General features: G+C 51.2%; 7 protein-coding genes; 4 read left to right on the plus strand and 3 right to left on the minus strand.

The window, feature by feature from the left end:
• Positions 1 to 1,782: 1,782 nt before the first annotated feature.
• RCC_08251 (uncharacterized protein) lies at positions 1,783 to 4,215 on the plus strand (the record flags this gene model as incomplete). The annotated part of the gene is made up of 1 exon (XM_023773502.1): positions 1,783 to 4,215. One exon carries the CDS (start codon positions 1,783 to 1,785, stop codon positions 4,213 to 4,215), a length of 2,433 nt encoding a protein of 810 aa, XP_023629270.1.
• A 595-nt stretch (positions 4,216 to 4,810) lies between these two features.
• RCC_08252 (uncharacterized protein) lies at positions 4,811 to 6,295 on the plus strand (the record flags this gene model as incomplete). Its single annotated transcript, XM_023773503.1, has 1 exon — positions 4,811 to 6,295. One exon carries the CDS (start codon positions 4,811 to 4,813, stop codon positions 6,293 to 6,295), a length of 1,485 nt encoding a protein of 494 aa, XP_023629271.1.
• Positions 6,296 to 6,693: 398 nt separating this feature from the next.
• Positions 6,694 to 8,859, minus strand: RCC_08253 (uncharacterized protein; the record flags this gene model as incomplete). Its single annotated transcript, XM_023773504.1, has 1 exon — positions 6,694 to 8,859. One exon carries the CDS (start codon positions 8,857 to 8,859, stop codon positions 6,694 to 6,696), a length of 2,166 nt encoding a protein of 721 aa, XP_023629272.1.
• Positions 8,860 to 9,897: 1,038 nt separating this feature from the next.
• RCC_08254 (related to DUF124 domain protein) lies at positions 9,898 to 11,196 on the plus strand (the record flags this gene model as incomplete). XM_023773505.1 has 5 exons in its annotated part: positions 9,898 to 9,928; positions 9,979 to 10,005; positions 10,056 to 10,882; positions 10,932 to 11,070; positions 11,120 to 11,196. 5 exons carry the CDS (start codon positions 9,898 to 9,900, stop codon positions 11,194 to 11,196), a joined length of 1,101 nt encoding a protein of 366 aa, XP_023629273.1.
• Positions 11,197 to 11,822: 626 nt separating this feature from the next.
• On the minus strand, positions 11,823 to 12,228 carry RCC_08255 (uncharacterized protein; the record flags this gene model as incomplete). XM_023773506.1 has 2 exons in its annotated part: positions 11,823 to 11,926; positions 11,997 to 12,228. The coding sequence occupies 2 exons, from the start codon at positions 12,226 to 12,228 to the stop codon at positions 11,823 to 11,825; spliced, it is 336 nt and encodes a 111-aa protein (XP_023629274.1).
• Positions 12,229 to 12,682: 454 nt separating this feature from the next.
• On the plus strand, positions 12,683 to 13,682 carry RCC_08256 (probable translation initiation factor eIF-2 beta chain; the record flags this gene model as incomplete). XM_023773507.1 has 2 exons in its annotated part: positions 12,683 to 13,454; positions 13,513 to 13,682. The coding sequence occupies 2 exons, from the start codon at positions 12,683 to 12,685 to the stop codon at positions 13,680 to 13,682; spliced, it is 942 nt and encodes a 313-aa protein (XP_023629275.1).
• Positions 13,683 to 14,323: 641 nt separating this feature from the next.
• Positions 14,324 to 14,670, minus strand: RCC_08257 (uncharacterized protein; the record flags this gene model as incomplete). XM_023773508.1 has 2 exons in its annotated part: positions 14,324 to 14,505; positions 14,565 to 14,670. The coding sequence occupies 2 exons, from the start codon at positions 14,668 to 14,670 to the stop codon at positions 14,324 to 14,326; spliced, it is 288 nt and encodes a 95-aa protein (XP_023629276.1).
• Positions 14,671 to 16,084: the final 1,414 nt, after the last annotated feature.

A 16,084-nucleotide genomic window follows, 5' to 3' on the forward strand; every position in this document is an offset into this window, starting at 1 on the left:
GGCTCCTTTATATAGGTAAGGATAACTATTACTATTATTATTGCTAGGTACACGATATTACCTAAGGACCCCGATAGGATACCGAAGTTTTAAAATAAGAAGAAGGGTATATATATAGTTAGTTTGTTACTAGCGACTTCGTCGTTCTAGACACTAGTATATAATCGCTAACTTTAATAGGGCAACCTTAAACTGTCTTAGTACCTAATTAGAAGTTCGATTATATAGCTGCTATAATGTAACTATTTAAGTATTTACTAGGTATAAAGTTAGAGATCGATTACCCTAATAATACCCTTATGTATATAACTAAGTAGTATAATAACCGTAATAGGCCTACTAAACTAGTATTTAAGGAATACGAAGGCTCGAGGCTCGCTCGTATCTTCCCGTAAGGAACGAAGAAGACGTATAGGGTGTTCTTAGTCTTTAAGCGGCCTAGCTAATACGATRTAGATAATTCCCTATTATATATAGCCGTAGCGGAAGAGAAGCTCGTTAAGGCTATAGCTAGGCTCTATAAAAAAGCTATCGCTAGTAATAATAAGAAGAAAAAGAAGAAAGCCCGATCGGAGAAGCCGAAGGTAGAGAAACCTATACGTATTACCTATATAATATGCATCTAGTTACTATACTAATTCCTAATAGGCCTCCGACGACAACCTAGATAACATCGATATTACTATAACTACGGACGATAGCGACGAAAGCGACGCCTATCTTTTAGCGAACGTTATAGTTTATATACCCTTTCCTCCGTATAATAGTGCACCTACTAACGTACGTATAGGTTAAGCCCGAACTAGTAGTTAAGGAAGAACTAGTAGTTAAGGTAGAACCTACCGACGACCGCTAGAAGAAGGAGTTATTCCTTTAGAGACTAGAGTAATCTCGTATAGAGGTAAGTAGCTATAGTACTACCCTTTCTACCGTATAATAGATAATAACAATACATAGCGTTTCTCGGTCCTAGCTAAGTAGGGCGGAGGTTCTTCGCGGACCCCCCCCCCCTCCCTAAGGGGTTAGTTATAAGCGTAGCTGTTCTTAGATTTCCCTTACTTCCGAGCCTAGTAGTACGCTACTAGCGGATCGTACGCGTAATCGATTAAAGCGCCGTTAAGAGTAGGGTATACGTTAACTGTAGATAGCGTTACTATCTAGAATTATTAGCTAGAGTTTATATAACACTTTTATCCGGTCCTTTAACGGACTTCCCTCTTAGTTAGTATATAACATAGCTTTCGAATTATACTAGCGTTTGCGATTTACGATATACTTGTATCGTACCTTTGCCTTTTATCGTGTAGATTAAGCTATAGCTCTTAGAGGAACATACTACTATATAATATATACTAGTTTACGACATCTCTATACCTTAGCTTACGCCTTCTTCTCTCTACGCTTTATATAGGTAAATAGAAAAGAGATAAGCAATAGGTACAAGGCAACGCCTTTAGATAAAATTATAAGAGTATCGATATACTAACGGTAACTAGAACAAATCTTTACGATACTATTATATAGCCTAGCACTCTTGCTATATCGAAACCTTATGTACAATACGATATAATAGCGTAGGAAACGCTGTAATACTCTAACTCCGGCGCCGAGGTAAAGCTAAGAGTAGTAGTGCATTCTGAAAAGCTATTTATGGGTTGTTGCAGGGAAGTCGCTAAAAGACCACCGTACCGGTCGGTCCACCGCGTGTGGAAAGTCGCGTCGACGCGGMTCGACAACTTCCCTTATCACAGCCGCGTTGGTCGACATCGTCGCTGTGGTGAGATGGCGCCCAAGGCCAGTCAGGATGGCAGCAATCGCAACATTACCGACTTCTTCATTCCAAAGAATCGTCGACCCGCAAACAACGTGGTTGAGGAGCATATAGTCGTAGCTGCGTTGAGCCCCGTCCAAAATCGAGCTCAGCTTGCTACAGCGACGGTCAAGACACCAAGCAATCCGAACAGTCGCCATCGACCGCGACAAGCGTCATTATCGAGCTCACCTTCGGAGATCAACACGCTGAAGAGGAAGAGAACCAGCCCGCGAATAACTCGATCACAAACCGCTTCACCCAGCAGCTTCCAGAGTACACCACGGTCAAGCAATGCCGTCTTGGTAACAGACCTCACGAATGGGACACCAACCCGCAAATCTCCCTCGTCCAACGCCTCCAATACACGACGTTCGCGGCGAGCGGTGGGTAGTATGGACAGCCTATCGTCTCAACCGAAGCCACTATCAACAGAAGAAATGGCAGCACCTCCCATACCGCCACCGCAATTCCCTCGCTCAGCAGAGGGATGTTCAGCGGCGACATCCTTCGCTTCGACATCGACACTTTCGTCCGCGCCGCTTAGCTCTTCAATACCGATCAGCTCCACAACATCAAGCAGACGGGTGGTCAGAGGTGGGCTGAAAGCCGTCACTAACTCCGATTCTGACGACAGCAGCGATGATGAGCTTGCCGATGTGAGCGCATTTCTGCCGAAAAAGGCCAACCTCACGCCGCCTGTAGAAATAGGGAGGAGTGTACCGGGGGCTCCTGCTGCCATTGCTCGAAAAGATGTGAGGCCTCCCGATCAACGAGCCCAGACACGCTTCTCAAAGCCCCCTCCACCGTCACCCCCTCGGACCGCGTTCAAGAACAGCAGTCTAGCGAAGCTAGTCGCCAAGAATGAAGAGAGGAGATTGGCACAAGAAAGAATCAGAGCAATGGAAGCGGAAGTCGAAGAATCAAAGCAACGGGACGCACTAGCAGAAGATCAGAACGACTTAGCATTCGATCGTGAAGCCTTCCTAGAAATGGCAGTTGATGACGATCAACGTGAGGAAATGATAATTGCGTTGGATCGAACGGAAGCTTTGAAAGCTGCGAACGAATATCATTTCTTCTTGGACGACGAACCGAAGTGGCCCGATACGCCTTTTCCTGTGGATTCCCTGCCAGACGAAACCTGGAGCCGCATCTACCGCGACGATCATTCGCGAGGTGAAGCCTGCGTTTCTGGGTTGGCTGCCGAGCTGGCCGAGCGGTATCCTTTACCGATGAACATAACGATGTGGTTCGCATCACAGCTCATGCATGAGGCCAGTGAGACGTTATGCGAGGCATACGTTGAAATTCTGCGAGTGTCTAGCAAACACCACCATGGCACTTCAATGTCTGACTCCATAGCATCCCTGACCTCACGTTACCACACGCGATCTTTATTCGAAAATGAAAGCAGGGATAACACCAAGAAGACTCTGCCAAAGGGATTGCAATACGTCCTCCGCACACTGCAGTTTTGTGCTCCTGCCTCTGATGGTATTGTCTCAGATAGCACACCTACCACGACGTGTGCGGCATTTTTKGACCTGGCTTTGCTCAACATTGATGCACTCGTCAGAGCGGATGTTGACCTTACGCGAGTCGTTTCCAATTGTATCCAAGACATGTTGGACGAGCTATCGGAATCGTCTTTTCGATCGCTCGTGGCTGAAGTACTCGGCACTCTCTTTCTGCCCAGTGAACTTCCGCCTCTGGTTAGATGCCGCGCTATCGCTAGCCTGCCATGCATCACACTGCGAGCGTACACCATTCGCCGAAGGCTTGCACTCGAATGCTTTTCCAATGCCACTGATCGAAGGCTGGCAGATGGTCAGGACTGGCAGGCGTCGATAGTGCAGACACTGCAGAGACAGCCTGAACTTCAAATCACGGATGACATGGATTATGATTACTTGATGGCCATGATCGCAGTTGCGGACATTGCTGTCGCACATGGCTTCGTGGAGTATAGCAGCATTGCGCCGCCACCTGCGTCAGTGCAACCTTCCACAGGCCTGACATTCTTCAAGCCAAGGCCCCTCTCGGACGCAGAACGTTGTCACAATCAGCAAATCGACCGCGTGGTGGAGCAGCTTCAGAGTATGATGTCGCGTGTCAAAGACTCCGGAACCAGTCACCTCAGCCGCACTCAGGCAAGGAGCTTGATCGAGGGGGTTGTGGTGAGATTGGACGCTTGTGTTCGCACCCGACCACGGCCTAAGAAAAGTGTCTTCAACAGTGGGAGCGGGAAGCAAGCTACTTTTGCAATACCTGCAGCGGCGGCTGCTTCACAGACCAGGCTGCCAGGTATGCGAGGGAAGATGCTGGAGGTCCAGAAAGAGAGGGATCGGGTTGAAGTAGTGCCGGTGGATATGTTGAGTGATAGGGAGGGATCACTGAGCTGATATTCGCTGAATTTGAGCTTTCACAGCCATAACGATGCGCCAATACCATCCTTGAAGGCCGTGTTTCCTCCAGACAGCAGCACGCTTTGTATCATAAGTGAACATCGAAGACGGGATGTTTCCACCACGTGACAAGGCGCCATGGCTACAAAGAGAACTCCAGCTTGCTCATGAATCTCTCATCCACGGAGACATGGCCTTGCTCAGCTCTTATCGGAAAGTGATGTCTACATTTGGACAACCTTGATACCACCACAATATATGTGTAGACACCAAACGGCTGCCGATCTCCTATTGTACCGTTTCCAGCTGTTCTCACCAAGTCTCTTACTATAGCCAGGAAGTGATGGCATGCTAGAATTGGAGCTAAATTCTCAAAGTGATCGGCAGTCGCGTCGCGTCGTTTTTCGCGTTCGCGTTGGCCAGCCATCTCAATTTGCTAGACCTCTTCCATACACTTCACTTCATCCATCCAATCTTCGCATACCATCAACACCATACATCTCATCGTCCAGCGCTTATCTCTCTGGAACGTCCAATTCCACGTATCATAACCCGCGACATACATAAATCGACACCCATAATACCCCAAAACATGCCCGTCAGCCGTAAACGCAAAGCCGTCGCTGAAGAGMCTACTGCTACCACGAAACAGACGCGTGCAGCCAAGACACAAAAGACCATCAACACATTCGGTGGCGTTGGAAAGCCAAACAAACAGAACATCGAGTGCAAGAAGAGAAAGACGGTTCATGGTCGCGAATCCACGCCTCCACCTATTGCCCTTGTCGCGTCGCAGGCAGAGAATAAGAGAAAGCGAAGCGCGAACTACAGTGACGATGAAGAGATTGCAGTGTGCCCTCGCAAGGAAGTCTCCAAGGACGCAGGAGTTACAGTACAGCCTGCTATTCTATCCACTCCTCGCAACAAGCGCGTGAAGAACATGCTCCCATCGCCGGCAGAAACCCCGACGCGAGGCGCTGCTGCGCTCTTCGATCGTCTGGACATTGCCACAAACGCGCGTCCAATCCCAATTGCGCTTGGAGGACCACTAGGCGCGTACAACACGCCTCCGGAAAGCCCGAGCAAGGACGAAGGAGCCGACCTCGGCATTCTCGCCGATCTTGCAGACCTCCGTCATCTTTATTCATCATTCCTGGCCGCACTTTCTATGCACTACTCACACAACGGAACTTCATCACCCGTTGAAGTAAGCACTCTGCTCGACATGATTACGAGGCACTACAAGAAACGAAGTGTCAAACTTGAGGATCTCCAGCGCATTCTGACGATTGCGTCAAGATTGGATCAAAGCTTCAGTCTGGAGCACTATGGGCGAGCAGGTGTTCGTCTGACAAGACCTGAGCCGCGCGGTCGTGCGCTCTTGCAGTCCCCGGGCTTCGTGGACGAAGCAAAGCTGAACGCCAGATTTGGAGACGCTCTTCGACAGTCCTGGCAGAGCTGGGAGGCCTGCACAGCAAAGGAGAACAGGAATTCCGCCGCATTCTTGAGCCACCTGCCATTGATGACAATCAACAAGAACGCATCCGCTGCGAAAGCAGCACCTCTGTTTGCTCGCGGAGAACAACGTCTCGCTGATCTCAAGGCCAGCCAAGTAGCAGCTGCGAAATCAGAGATTGCGAAGCCGACACAAGATGAAGTGCTCTCGCAAAGATCTGCTCAAGCGACTCAGAACCGCGGGACCGCACTGCTCGACCGTATCTTGGCAAAGCAGAGMATAGCATCCACGCTCCCTGCAGGGCCTACCAAGTCGCAGCTGGAGCGAAAGTCTGCTCTTCACAGGATTGAGGAAATTGCCAGGATTCTGTCCCTGCTTGCATCTTCAAAGGAAAGGTGCAGTTTCAGCATGCAGGTTGTTACGCAGCAGCTGCAACAGAGCCTGCGGAATCCCATTAGCAGAGAGGAAGTGGAGAGATGCTTGGAGTTGATGAGCAGGGAAATCGTGCCCGCCTTTATCAAGGTGGTGCAAAGCGGAGAAGTCAAGGCCATTACCATCACGAAGAGTGGTAACGTTTCACTGGCTGAGTTGAGGGAAAAAGTACAGATGGCTTGCGCATGACACCAGTTCCATTTGTTGATTGTCTCTTACTGTCCTTGGGGCATTTGCTCGGTTTAGCGAAATACCAATTTGTATTAACTTTGTATGAACTGCTGTAAAGTCTTGGCCACGTTGTTTCAGATTCATCAGGCGAACCGATCTCCTCGAGGACGATGCTCCTCAACCCTCTAGGATCCTCCTGGTTCGCATGACGATAAGGACCTTTCACAGTGGAGAGCTGCATGAAGACAGTTCTGATAAGGGGCGTGACTCGGCTAATGTGAGCTTCCTTCACAACAGTCACATGGAATCAAGTCAAAGGCAGGGAACGGAGTATGTGACAGTAGAAATGAAGTGCTTTTTGCCTATCCAACACACTCGCTAATTACGCCTAACACCCAGCATGAATTCCGTCTCCTTTAGACAAAAGCAAACGAGACGGGCGCCAATCTGAAAGGATACATCAGTCCCATCAGCCATGCACCGGGTCCATCTTCAAACAAGCCTTGTCCGGATTGAGAGCTGCTTCCACGGAGATGTTGCCGCTCCTTCAAAACTCGGAATCCAATGTCTGCGAACTTGTTCTGTTCCGTCGAAAGCCAGGGACTGTTCTTCGTCGTGCACTGGACAATTCCTGCTGAACTGTCTGCTGGACTCGAAGAGTGCAGAGTGAGCAGGAGCGCCAGACCCAAAGCAGAAATGCTCGGAGAGAACATGGCGAGGAGCGCGATTGCTCCAAGTGCAAAAGCAAACTGAGGGAAGCTGGCTCCTTGCTGCGGTCTGCCATGGTGGTCCTTGTAGCGCACATGATCTGACAGACGCTCTTGATGATCGCCTGCTGTGATCTGAATACGCGGGCTGGGGATTGCGATTTGCGATCCAGCCATAGCACCATTGGTGGGACGACGATGGGCCGCTCCAGCATCATTGTTAGAGTACAATGTCTTGGTGACGCCACCGCCATTTGCTTGAGCAGAGAGCTGCTCAGGGGATTGTTGTCCTCTGAGGTTCTGGTCAGAATTGGTTTGCAGGATGGCTCCACGCGACGTCTGTTGCGTCTGTTGTCCCATTTCGGGAATGCGTCTCCGAAGCCTAAACAGCTCGGTCCCGATATCGTCTTCGCGACGTAAGCCTTCACCCAACGTGCGTTGATTTCTAGCACCTTCGTTGGTATCCGAGTTTCGTGACAGCCTTAGTGGCTGTGGCCTTCCTTGTAGAGTTGCGGGGTGAGTATTGGAGGACCCGCTCTGCGTTGACACGGAGGTAGATGTCAATGCACTCTGTTGATGGCTCGACGCTATCACCTGATGGCTGAACRACCTCAGCGGGCGAGTACGACGTTCAGACATGTCGTTAGGATGCGAAGGTTCGTCTAGCAGTGTATCATCTCGGTTACTGCTTGTTGCATGTGTCAAATGATGCCGCACATCCAATGACTCCGCGCGACGATGGTCTTTCAAGCGACTAGACTGTCTCTCGATGGTATTGTTCAATTCTCTTGTTTCGGAGAGGAAACCGCCCGTATGAGGGTCACTCACAGCACGCTGTGAGGGATGAGTCTCCGTTTGGGCTCGCGGGTCCGTCCTATTGAATGACAGATCTACCAGTGGTGATGATGGTCCAACTTGGTGTGTCGTCGCCGAAGGACTCTCAGCTCTGTGATCCGATTGTGTCGATCGCGAAGAACCTTCGATACCATCGTTTCGGGAGAAGTGCGCGAGGGCCTTATGTTGTGTGAAGTGGTTGAATGGATCGTGGTTCGCATTGTTGAATAGTGGGCTTGTATCCTCAAAATGTTCGAAGTGGAAGAAATCATCAACACTAACTTCTGGTAGCACAGGATCATCAAACATGTTGAAGTCCCCGAAGCTTCCAAGAGTAGTTGGATCGAAGCTCTCATCCAGTGCGTGTAGGAATGGTGCATCTGACTGCCGCATGGACGGCTCAACGGACACAGCCGCCGGCGGGGAGATTGACTTGGTGGAGGGCGTCGGGATCGTTTTCATCTCGGCTTGATTGTGCGGGCATTTGCGCTTCCTCTTTGCGCACTTTTCGCAAGCTTTGACAATTCTTCGTTTACGGTACTCGACCTTCTCCGCCTCGGTCATTTTCCGCCTCACCCTCTGCTTTGGCTGAGGGTTGCTAGATAGACTGAAGACTCCCGTCATTTGGTCGAGAGAGGGTGGGCTGGGCTGGCTAGATGCTGCCATAGACGCCCCCTCGGTTTGGGGAGAGGTGCTGGAGGAATTTGGTGTAGCAAAGCCGGGCATGTCCGGGCTGCTGAACATCGACGCAGAACCAGACGACTCAGATGGCCAGGTGAGCTGCGAGCTCTCCATAGTGGTAGCGGGCAAAAGGTCGAACTGCTCTCCTTGCCTTTCCTCGAGCAGGAACTGGATGATCGCATCTCGCGTCCGCTCCGAGTGGGTCTTCAAGTGGGGGAAAGCCGAACGAAGGGCATCGAATAGCTCGTCAGAACCCTTTGGAGGGAAGAAGGCCAGGGAAGAAGTGGCATCGTATGGCTCGCCGGGAGGCACATCACGGTAAATGATATAAACAGGAGGGCTCATTTGAGGGACCGCCATTGATGCCCTCGTGGTGGGTGTACCCTGGGAAATTTGCTTGAGTGAATGAATTGTGAGGCAGTGAGATGAAGTCGCAACGTGACTGGCTTTGGCACGCGCTGCTTGTCAGCCTGGCGTGACAGCGTAGAAGAGGGATGAGACAATGTTCACGCCTGAGGTGCACGAGACAGTGGAAAGCTCAAGAGAAGTCCGAGCATTGAAAATCGGAGAAGAAGTGTCCAGCAGCGGAGTCACAACTCACCCATACGGCATGCGGTGCATGCGGTGTCCGAATTGGGCAACGAAGGATTGCCGGTGGTCAGAAATGCGGGCAGTGCATGGTTTCGCAGACGTTAATTCGTCGGCTTGGATCAGAAAGAGGCTGAGCTGGCACATCATGAAAGTGTACTTTCATCAGCCACGCAAAGCGGAAGACGACTCATATATATAAAAACCTATGTTCTTGCATCACGCCGCTGTCGACGAGTTGATGGACTGGGCTGGTGAGATAGAACTAGCTTTCCGTCTGTGCGTCTGCCGAGACGGAGTTGAGCTGAATCCCGAACTCTCGACCAACTCGTCCCCGCGTCACCACATCACTCCCGTCTGCCCTTTGAATTGTATCGACCTTCTTACACGAGCACGGCTTTGAAGATGAGACTCGGTCAGCTCATCACGTGCATCGAATGTATGWAGGTAGCGCGTCTGTAAGCGCCTTTTGAGTGGAACGCTTCTAAGCGCCTGCGAGATAGCCAATCGTAGCTGCTAGGAGCTGCAACACGCAGGCATGGAAAGTGCGGCTCAAGAGCTTGATGTTCGTGGTATTCGCTCATTTCTCTCTCTGTTCTTCTCTTTCATCCTCTCAGCCTATCCCACATCTTTCTTCTGCAGTTCGCCAGCCCTCTAGCAGGTTTTTCACAGCTGCAACAATATATATCTGGGTTTCTAGCGAGGAATACCTGATCTACCTCACCGATCGATCATCACACGAAGTGAGGAGCAGCACACACGGTTTTGGATTGCGTGCGAAGCTTCAAAAGATCAAGAGAATACGGCAGCATGGCTTCTGAGCAAGGGCAATACTTTCCACGTATGTGTAGCCATCTGAGATTCCGTAGACCAATTGCTGACTTTGAGTAGCTCCACCTCCTAGTCAAGGACCTCAAGGTACGCCGTGTGGGGTGTATCAGAGCGAATCGACACTAAATGAACAGCAGAACAGCAACATTTCGCGCCACCTCCATCAAGTTCCCCCCAGAGCTATCCTCCGCCTCCACAGCAACCGCAACAACATTTTGCTCTGCCACCGACCTTTGCACCACCACCAGCAGTCTCCCCGCTCTCTTCCTCCTACCATGACGAGCCTACAAGAACCGCAGTGACCCCAACTCCTCCGCCGCCTCCAGAGGACAAAAGCCTTCCATTCCGCTCGGGACCTCCGTCTTATGGGTACGATGGCTCATATCCACCAGAAAAGCAGAAAGAGCCAGAGACTCCCAGCATGCGACAATCGATTAATAGAGAATCGTCGATGCCCGGCGGCGCACCTGCTCCCGACCATTTTGTCGGAGCGCAAGCAACTGCCGACGACGTGGGCACTTTCAACGGAGGCTCATACCGAATCAGCCACCGTGATACCAACACGATTGTGACTGTGCAATTGGCAATGGGTTGTCCGTTGGAAGTGAAGCCAGGAGCTATGATTGCCATGTCTCCCACCATGACAGTCAAGGGAAACTTCAAATTCAGCATGAAGAAGCTGCTGGCTAGAGGCGAAATGTCACACAGTACGTTCACTGGACCAGGAGAGCTACTCTTGGCGCCCTTTGCTTTGGGAGATATTACTACTATCCGACTGTCTGGCAACGAGCACTGGTCTGTGGGCAAGGATGCTTTTCTGGCTTCCACGCAAGGAGTGACGAAGACATATATCTCCCAGAATTTGAGCAAAGCAATTTTCTCTGGGGAAGGCTTCTTCGTATACAAGATTGGCGGCATAGGAATGTGCTGGATCCAGAGTATGGGTGCTATCATGAGAAAAGACGTAAGTCCGTGTTGGAGCCTTGAGGAATCAACCCTGACATTGAAGTTAGCTCCGCGAGGGTGAAAAGTACATCATTGACAATGGCCATCTTGTGGCCTGGAATTGCGACTATGTTCTGGAGCGCGTTGCAAGCGGTGGCATCCTCAGCAACTTGAGCGCAGGCGAAGGCTTGGTTTGCAAATTCACAGGTATTGCAGCTGATATGAGGCATCGGATCGCAGCTGACGTGATTGACAGGACCCGGTAGCGTGTTCATGCAAACCCGGAATCCGATCCAGTTTGCTCAGTATATGGCTGCTCATACCGTTGGATAGGACCGCCGGCGACAYCGACGGGGAGTGTCCATTGGAGGTATCCCCCTTGTGGGTATTCGTTGATGGTAGCGGATTGCCTGTGACTGGCATTGTAGCGCAGCGTATTGCTTCACCTCTGGTGCAATCCACCTACTAGAATCACTCTTTGGCTCGCAGATGGACCCTGGTGAGAATGGAATCCCTGAACAGGTAGCATGATCTTAAAATCGTTCGTTGAACTTGGCTGTACAGTACTGCCAGCGCATTGGGCTGTTGGGTGATMTCGTATGCCKKMWKMTRSYWGRAMRAWRWWRTGTTGTACAAAGGCGAGCTGCCTCGAGCACGGCTTTGTCATGTGCAGCTATCCCTCCGTCCATCTCTCTGTGTCTCTCACTTGTCTATTGCCTCCGATCAAGCTTGCTGGGGTTCATCCTTCAGCGTCCCAGTTAAGGGGCGGTCTAGCGTACTGTCTCCTTTCATCGTGCAGCGGGTGAGATGGTGAGTCCCGCGAACATTTTCCAACACGTGTGTGTATGTGTGTGTAAGTGGTCCGTTCCTCGAGTGAAGTGTTGCATAGAAAGCCCAGCAAAAGTTGAAGAGGGTGAGTTGGGAAATCGTTGTTCCAACCTCCGACAGAGGTCATTGTCTCATAGGGATGCCGCAGCTTCAACTGCGCCAGCGCCTTTGAAAGCTCCGGGACTCGTGATATCCACCGTCACAGGGTATTTCCATTCCATGAACTTGCCCCAACCTGCGTGGTATCGTCAGTACGCTCTCTATCCCGAGGCTCACTTGACGCGTGGAGCTCGTATGATACACACCCCAATATGCACATTTCCTGCCGAAGTATTTCCCAACATAAGGAATCAGAACCAATGTCAACATCAGCTCCAACTGTTGTAGGCTTTCTTTCCATTGTCGGTCTGCATCGTTGTATTCTTCCTCTTCGCTGGGGGACATGGATGTGCTAGAGCCGGCGGATGACGATGGCAGTGAATCCACCTCTTCGGGCGAGGGAATGTTGGCGTAACTTGAGGAACCCATTTCGGACATGGTGAGTGGAAATTTGTCTCACGTAAACACGCAATTGAGGTGATGGTGGTTGCGATGGTCGATGTGTATATCAAGTGCTGCGCAGGGAGATTGAGTTCCAGCTAGTGGTCGATACTGGCGATGGCCTGCCTGGCGGTAATGGACGGTATGGTTATTGATCCAATACGATCTGATACAAGGTGGCTGAATGAAATGTATTCCACCACAAGAGGAATTGTTAAATCAGTATCACTTGCTTGATCCGTGTTGTACACAGGTAAAGGCGACGAGTTGCTGTCCGTTGTTTTGCCCCGCTTGACTGCGTCAGAATTTCTAAGACTCACTTGTCTTCCGAACCGCACACCAGACAAACCAGACCTTACAAACCCTACAACATCCTGCAACAACAACCGCGAAATCCGACATTGATCATCGAAACACACACACCGACATACGAACACACTCAACCGCAATCATGGCAGACGACAAGCCGCGCAAGTCGGTGGCCTTCGCTGAAGACCAAATCGTGGTCGACAGCGAAGGCAACGTCAGCGAGGCCAACGGCGCGCATGACGGTGAGAAGGACTCCGCCGCCTCACACAGCAAAGATGCTGCCGTGGACGAAGTGACGGCTATGTTCGATGGTCTGGCCAAGAAGAAGAAGAAGAAGGCCAAGAAGGAAGAGGGCGAGGAGGCAGGCGAGGAGAAAGCTGATGCGGATGGCGACGGGATTGACCTGGGTGCGCTTAAGAAGAAGAAGAAGAGCAAGACGAAGAAGCCCGTCGAGGATGACTTCGAGAAGCAGCTGGCCGCGGCAGGTGCTGCAGAGCCTGGAGATGCGGATGAGCCTGCCGCCGCTGCTGACCCCGAGGCGACTGGTCTGCAAGATGGTGACATTCACGGCGGCTCCGGTATCTGGGCACACGATGAGACCAGGGCCATCAATTACGACAGCCTACTGCATCGATTCTTTGCCCTTCTCCACGACTCACACCCTGACCTTGCCTCATCGGGCGGCAAGAGCTACAAGATTCCTCCTCCACAGTGCCTGCGTGAAGGCAACAAGAAGACCATATTCGCCAACATCAACGACATCTGCAAGCGCATGAAGCGAACAGATGAGCACGTGACGCAGTTCTTGTTCGCCGAATTGGGAACCAGCGGCTCCGTCGACGGCAACCGCAGACTGGTCATCAAGGGTCGTTTCCAGCAGAAGCAGATTGAGAACGTGCTCCGGCGGTATATCGGTGAGGAGTCTTGACATGAACCAAGCGGATACGAAACATTGCTAACAAGCCCCTCTAGTCGAGTACGTTACCTGCAAGACCTGCCGCTCACCCGATACCGAGCTGAACAAGGGCGAGAACCGTCTATACTTCGTTACCTGCAACTCCTGCGGATCCAGACGATCCGTCACTGCCATCAAGACTGGTTTCTCTGCCCAGGTCGGTAAGCGTAAGCGTATGCAAGGTTAGAATTAGTTTACCCTCGTGGAAATGGGTAATGTGCTCCGTCGATACACCCATCAAAGTGGCATGAAGGTGGGCTTGAAAGCGACTACGAAGAAACGGCTTCGAGCGGAGTTCGGCGAACAGCATGCAGCGATTTGATGATGTGAGGGTGGGAACGCATAGACGGGTGAAATGGATGAGCTCGGTTTCACGACATACTTATGGGCCTTTGACTAAAAGGGCGCGACTTGAGATATGCAACAACATACTTCCAACTGCTTGCATTTGCCTGTATCGCGTGGTGCTGCTTCATCTTCCTCGCCTCTTGGATCGTTTCTGATGCAACTCTGCGCCTTGAACGGCCGGAGCCGTAAACAGGCCCGCCATGATCCTCTTCATGGCCTATCTCGCCCCGGCGTGGCCGTCTTATAGAGATGAGATTCCTCGTCCATCTGCTGTCCATCAGCGACTGCCTCCCTATTGCCCACATGGCCTCAACTTCCATTGACCCGTTTGCCGAAGTGCAGGACCGATCATATGTATGGACTTCGACCTGTACTACTCCGCCGCGAAGCCATTCTTTCGAAGCCGTCAGATTTTCAGCATTGACTACCTCCATCTCTTCTGATGCCGTTTTCTAACGATTGCCAGTATCCCCCTCTTGCCTAGTTCTGCAACCTATAAACCCCCAATCCAACCAGCGTCGCAGAAATAGCATAGATACCTGCCCGTCTTGAGCGCATCCCGAATTTGGAGCCGGATTTCAAAATCTCGTATTCGCGCTCTCGTAGTTGTTTCATTCCGGATGCGTATGAGTAGATTCCTAGACCTGCGAATGCCGTGGAGCCTATCAAGATTGGCATTAGATGTGGGTGCAAGGCCATATGCAGGTCATTTGGGGCATACCCATTAGTCGGCAGGGAAGGCAGTCAAAGTCGCTGCGCTGCTCTGCGAGGGCATCTTTTATGTTGATTGGGGGCTCGAGCTCGGGGAGAGAGGGGTTCTTGCTCATCTTGCACCGACTGCTAATGCGGCTTTTGTGGAGGACGCGAAGATGGTGATAGTAAAGGTAGGTACGAAGATTGATGCGAGCTCGGTTTGAACCCTTGCGCTTGTGCATCTTCACATGCAAATCAAATCAGGTACGTAAATGACGGCTTCAACTCTCTCTTCCGATTCATCACGGTCTTATTATATATCCAGGCCTATGAAATACATAGATCCAAAGAATTTCTCCCGCCGCCCTCCCTCTTTCTCATGCAGTCTTGATCATTAGGACCCATTTCAACACAAGGGCATGCTACCTTATCAACAGACAGTTTTGGCTGAACCGCATTCGCCATCACACCACCTCCTACGATGCGTCGACTGTATTCAAGTTCTGGGGCTCGTCAGATCAGCCTTTTCCCGTGTGAAGTTCGCAACAAAGAAATGATGGAATTGTCGTTCCTCAAACCTCACATCAAAGAGCAGCCATGCGTGTTCCAGCAATCCGCCCAACAAGGTGTTGAAAAGCACGACCTTCCATTTCTTTTCCTGAAGCCTCTTGAGGCTAATCTCGCCGAAAGCAGCGAGTATGGCCATTGATAGTGAGTAACGGACGGAGCCGGAGGACTCGTGGCCATCTGGATTTTTCGGGATGATGTATGGCCTGGGGAAAGCGTAGTCCAACAAGGCGGCAAAAGCGACGAGTTTGACTGCCATGCTAGGTAGATAGCCTGTCTGATCGGGACTATCTCTCGTGAGCTTTGATGCCTGTTCCTAGACGAGGCGCTCGTTCGAACTGAAGACTAATGCCGCCTGGCTTCAACGTTCGCTGCGTCGCATTGGCCATAGCATGAAGCAGCGCCAACAATCACATGCTTCCTGTGAARCGCTGAAAATCCTTCGATCGACGCCGAATGCCGCTGGAGGATGAAGAAGTCCCCTCCCATGCCAGTGTGGAGCTGATGATCTTCAGGTGCCATACGAGAAGAATTCACCACGGCTCGGCGCATCTGAGCGAAATCCATGGCCTAGACGACTCCAGCTCGCCATGGTCCTCAGGCAATTCAGGCGAGAGCAGCATGCAAAGGACGTTGATGCGCTTCTAGTTACTCCACTCCAATGCGTCGAGACGATGTACATCTGCCATGTCGCATACAATCCTCAGAAGCCATGCATCCAGCATGGGACCGGATGCACCAGTTCACAATCAGTCCGTCGTCGCGGATCACGGCATTGCTGCTCCCGTCTGCGCTCTCGGAGCAATGGATGGAGGAGGTAGATCTCCCTGTCTCTTGGAAAATCAGCAGGACGCGCAGCCCCCATACTGAAATTGGGTATTTGTGGTCATTTTCTCGACCTCATCAGCCTCCAATCCCGTTGCTCACGCGGCAGTAATTTGGCCATCCCAATATTCTCAGCAAAGCACACTCCCAGCCGTG

This window comes from Ramularia collo-cygni (assembly GCF_900074925.1).
Source record: "Ramularia collo-cygni strain URUG2 genome assembly, contig: RCC_scaffold13, whole genome shotgun sequence".
Classification (NCBI taxonomy): Eukaryota; Fungi; Ascomycota; class Dothideomycetes; order Mycosphaerellales; family Mycosphaerellaceae; genus Ramularia; species Ramularia collo-cygni.